Genomic DNA, 5,591 nt, shown 5'->3' on the forward strand with positions numbered 1-5,591 from the left:
TTAATCAGAAATTGGAAGAGGTGCTAATTTTATTATGGGGCGAACATATTCACCTTCTGCTGTTTTTACACGTGCAGCGCGAACTTTACCATCCCTTCCAGTCAATAATTCCAATATTCTACCTAGTGGCCAATTTAAAGGGGGGCGATCTTCAGATTGTATAAGAACTAGCTGATTGATCGCCAAGTTTTGTTGGGGTAGTTGCCATTTCGGTCTATGCTGTAGACGGTGCAAATAATCCACAGACCATTTTCTCCAAAACTCTTGTTGGAGTTTGGAACACACTTTCCAATAAGAAAGTCGATTAGTAGGGGTCCTAGAAAGATCCCTTTCTGGGTAAGAAGTAAGGGGAGCTCCAATCAGAAAATGACCAGGAGTAAGAGGCAAGAGATCATTAGGATCGTTAGAAAGGGGATACAAGGGACGACTATTTAATATGGCTTCAATTTGCACTAATAAAGTTGAAAGTTCTTCAAAAGTAAGGTAAGTATTGCCGAGCAATTTGGTTAAATGAAATTTAGCACTCTTTACAGCTGCTTCCCAGAGTCCGCCCCAATGTGGAGACCTGGGAGGAATTAATTTCCAAGTAATTTCAGTGGAAGAAAGAAAATTCTGAATTTCGTGATTATTTTCTTTGGATTTCAGAAATAAAGATAAGTCTCGTAATTGATTACGAGCTCCAATAAAATTGGTGCCATTATCAGAGTAAATTATTTGAGGATTTCCTCGACGACTAATAAATCGTTTTAATGAAGCAATAAAAGCTTCCGTGGACAAATTGGAGACAAGTTCTATATGGATAGCCTTGGTTACCATACATATAAAAATGGCTATATAAGCCTTAGTGGTAGGGGCCTTCCTTAATCTAGAGGAGCGAATCATAATAGGACCTGCAAAATCTATTCCGGTCTTAGAAAATGGACGAGCCTGTTGAACTCGATCCAAAGGCAAAGGGGACATTATCTGTGATGCAAATTGAGCATTAAATCTATGGCAAATAACACACTTTTTAATGATAGTTTTAATTCTTCGTATACCATTTAACGGCCAATATCGAAGACGAAAATTTCCAAGGACATTTTGAGCTCCACTGTGTCCTAAACGCATATGTTCCCGATTAATTAGTAGATCGACAACATGGTCATTTTCAGGGAGTAAAATGGGAAATTTCTGAGAAAAACTTAATTCGGTATATTCAAGTCGACCTCCTACACGGAGTATGCTATTTTCATCAAGGAAGATATTAAGAGGAAGTAATTTGGGAGTTGAAATAGATTTTCCCTCCTGTAATAGTTTGATTTCATTGGAAAAAGAATAAGCTTGAACCTGTTTTATAATAAAATCATGGGCATTCTGAAGCTCTTCTACTGTTAAAGGACTGCCAGAAATGTTTATCTTTTTAAATTTGTGAATCACTTTAAAACTAAAAGCGATTCCTTTTTGCATGCTAGAAAATTTCGAAAATTTTAAAAATATAGATTTCCAGAATTGTTCTGGCGATTCAGTAATGGGAAATGATACTTGCATACATTCAGGTACTTCATTTAGAAGTTCAAAAGAATCAATAGAATCAAAATTATTGGTTTGAGATAAAAAGGGAGGACCATGAAACCAGAATTGACGAACATCAGATGAAAAATTTCCACGCGACAAATGATCAGCGGGATTTAACGGAGATCTGATATGTCGCCATGTGGTATTCCTACTATCATCACGAACAGTAAGGACTCGTTTTTTAACAAAAGGAGATATCTCTAATTCAGACCTTTTAACCCATGTTAAGGCAACTAATGAATCGGACCATAAATTAATGGACTCAATTTTGATAGTATCATGCAAAATTTGTATAATTCGAGAAGATAGGATGGCAAGTAAATCCATGGAGCACAGCTCTAATTTAGGAATTGTAAGTTTGTTTTTTAATGGATTGACTCGGGACTTTGCGGCAATTAATCTTGAAGAGAAAGTATTATCATTATAGCTAACCACAAGGTACACACAGGCTCCATAGGCTAGTTGACTAGCATCACAAAAGCCATGTAAGGAACTGGAACATATGGTTTTGTTCTCAATTAAATATCTAGGTATAGACATATTGGAAATGTCAGATAACAAAGAAAGAAACTTTTTCCAACTTTGCAAAATAGTATTATCAAAAATGGGCGTGTCCCAGGATATTTGGGATTGCCATAGTTTTTGCATAATAAGTTTTCCCTGCACGATTAGCGGATTGATCACACCCAGGGGGACAAACACAGAAGAAATGAAAGATAAAATACTGCGTTTAGTTAAAACAGCAGGTTCTTGTATATTAGTAGTACGAATAAGTAAGAGGTCAGACAGAGGGTTCCATTTTAATCCTAGTATGTTACTAGGGGAGCCATTAATATTAAAATCAATTTCGTAGGACGAAGTTTGTGCTATCGTAGATAAAAATTCAGAAGAGTTAGATTGCCATTTATGAAGCTTAAATCCGTGTTTGCCCAAAATAGTATTAAGCTCCGAATATATTGTTTCTAGAGATGAAAAATCGTTAGTACCTGACAAAATATCGTCCATATAGGTTTGTCTAAGTAGAGCATACCGAGCATTAGGGAAGTTAGGATATCTCTCAGCGATATCCTTTAAGACACGCGTAGCCAAATACGGTGCACAATTTTGCCCAAAACTAAGACTTGAAAGTTGAATACAGGTGAAGGGATCAGAAGAATTTTCTCTCCATAAGAAATTTTGGAAATGACGTTGTAATGGATTTATATCTATAAATCTATACATCATTTGAATATCAGCACAAATGACAAATTTGAAACAACGGAACCTACATAATATGTCAAAGAGATTGTCCTGTACTTGGTAACCTTTTGAAGTTAGGTCATTTAAGGACACTCCGGTATCAGTACGGGCACTAAAGTCAAAAACTACTCTCACAGGCGTTGAACTGTGTTTCCGTATTACAGCTCTGTGGGGGATAAAATATTTAAATTCATTAGTAGGATGATTGTAAAAAGATAAAGGGATTACTGGAGCGTGATTTAAAGTAAGATATTCATATATAACATTCTTATAGTTTTGAAATAAAACTGAATCACAATTGAATTTTTTCTCAAGAGAGATAAATCTTTGGCGTGCCATGCAAAAAGACTGCCCCAATTTTGTGGGCATATTTTCAAGGAAGGGCATATCGACCTGGTAACGACCTGACGGTAAAATAATAGTGGTGTTTTTGAATATTTGTTCTGCAAGTTCTTCGCTAGAACAATGATTTTTTGATAGTGGAATAGTTTCTAATGCCCAGAAACTTTCCATACGACGGGTCAACTCATCTTCTCTTTCGAATTGAACATCATTAGTTGTAATAAAAGAATAAGAAACATTATTTTGGTTTGAGGAAAAATTTAAGCGGCTCCTAGGTATAGGACCGGCGATAATGTAACCCAGATAAGTTTCAACTAAAGAGGGGGATCTAGGTCCCATATTAATAATATTAGATTTAAGTAAATTAAAATAAATATCAGCACCAAGAAGTAAATTTATAGGCCCAGTTTTAAAGAAAAATGGGTCGGCAAGTTCGGGTATTATATGTTCATGTAATTTTAGAACCTCAGGAGATATAGAAAATTGAGGGAGATTATTTGTTATTTTGTTTATAACAGAACAAGAAACGTTAAAACTAATTGATGGGTTAACAAGAGAACTAAATTGTATATCTAGCACTTCTCTACTTTTAGCACAATTGGTACTACCTAACCCAGAAATATTTACAAATTGTGTTCGAGAGGACAGCTGCAAATTTTTTGCAAAGGAGCTTTGAATGAGACTCATTTGACTAGCAGAATCTAATAGTGCTCTTGCCACCTTTTGTTGACCATTAGAGCATCTGATATTTACAAGAGCTGTAGGTAAAAGAACTATGTTATCAGAAATAGATACAGTATGGAGTGAAGCTTGTTGAGATGAGGGATGAGCATATTCAATAAATTCATTACTTACAGGGTTCATATTTGGAGACAAAGATTTATTTACAATATGTACATTAGATGGTTCTGTTCCATGATTGTTTCCTCTAAAACGAGAGGTCGTATTTATATTTGGAACGTGATTATGCGTCTGAGTACTAGGGGATGAGTTTGATTGATTATCAAAATGTAAATAAGTGTGGTGAGGTTTCCCACAAGTGGAGCATCTTTTTAAGGATTTACATTGCGGTATTGCATGAGTGTTACTGAGGCAATTTATGCAATATTTCTTAGATTTGACAAATTGATATCTTTCTAGGGGTTTTAAAGTTAAAAACTTCGAACATCCATAAATAAGATGATTAGACTCTTTACAATAAAAACAATTAGCACGGAAGTTGTAAGATTGACGTTGAAGGTTATTTACATTAGAAACTAATGAAACCTTATTTTTTCGGCTGTCAGTCTGTCTGGAATAAGATTTGGAAGAATTGGGTTCAAAAAGATTTAAATTTTCCAAAACGGATTGTCTTTTATTCAAAAATTCAAAAAATTCTTCCGCAGTAGGAATGATTCCTGTATCTCGCTCGCTCTCAAACGCTTTCCTAGAATTGAAGTCAAGTTTTTGTTCTAGCAAAAATATAATTAAACATTCAAATTTTATTTGAGGAGTATGACCTGTATTATTTATTAAATCGAAAGTTTTACGAGAGGTAATATAGAATTCCTTCAAATCGTTTGCTGTGCTTTTTGATAAACTTTTTTGTTCTACCAAAGTTTGGTACAAAGAAATTAATAACTTAAAACTATCGTCATATGTCTTTTTTAAAATATCTAGAGCAACGTTTAAATTCTGATTAGTTAGGCTCAGACTGGAAATTAAATCTAAAGGAGGACCGCGCAGTAAGCTTTTTAGATAATAAAATTTTTCCCCGTCAGTTTTTAATTTAGAGTTATTCAGCACTACCGCTGAAAAAAGATCGAAAAATGAGGGCCATTCTTGAGCCAACCCTGTAAAAGGTTTAATGTTGATTTTTGGCAAAACAACATTAGAGGATTCAATAATATCACTATTGGATAATTTTTTATTAAGATTTTCAATATTGGATCCAAGTTGCGCAATAGCAATCTCGAAACGATCTGATACTAAATTTTCTGCATTTACTTCTACATCACTAAAATCTTCAAGTGCAATTATATCACTCTGAAGATTTTTGTAACTTTCGTAGGTACTTAAAATATTTTGTAGTTTTACATTTAATATGCAGATTTCCTCCGATCCATCAAGATTTTTAATATAGGATTCGATCCTAGACAATTGAATTTTACAACCTTTACGTTTATTTTTTATAGCGGTTAGATCCATTTTAAAATACGAAAGAATTAAAAGCCACTAATCAGAAAATAAGGAATGCACTACGCAACAAATATATGTTAATAAAATATAAGCAAACTGGTAAAATTCAAATTAATTATTAATAATCATTAAAAACCTAGAAAATAATAGACAGAAAATAAAATATTACCAGTTAAAATGATAATATCAATAATAATATCACGAAAATCACAATGCAGATATCGATTATAAAAATAAAACAATAACAAACAGTTCAAAATATATAAAACGAAATATAA

At 33.7% G+C, this 5,591-nt stretch overlaps 1 protein-coding gene across 1 annotated transcript; it reads right to left on the reverse strand.

Moving 5' to 3' along the window:
* Positions 1–5,322, reverse strand: LOC140452677 (uncharacterized). Its single transcript, XM_072546993.1, has one exon. It carries the CDS (start codon positions 5,320–5,322, stop codon positions 1–3), a length of 5,322 nt encoding a protein of 1,773 aa, XP_072403094.1.
* Between the last annotated feature and the right edge of the window lie 269 nt (positions 5,323–5,591).

Source organism: Diabrotica undecimpunctata, chromosome 11 (genome assembly GCF_040954645.1).
Source record: "Diabrotica undecimpunctata isolate CICGRU chromosome 11, icDiaUnde3, whole genome shotgun sequence".
Taxonomy (NCBI): Eukaryota; Metazoa; Arthropoda; class Insecta; order Coleoptera; family Chrysomelidae; genus Diabrotica; species Diabrotica undecimpunctata.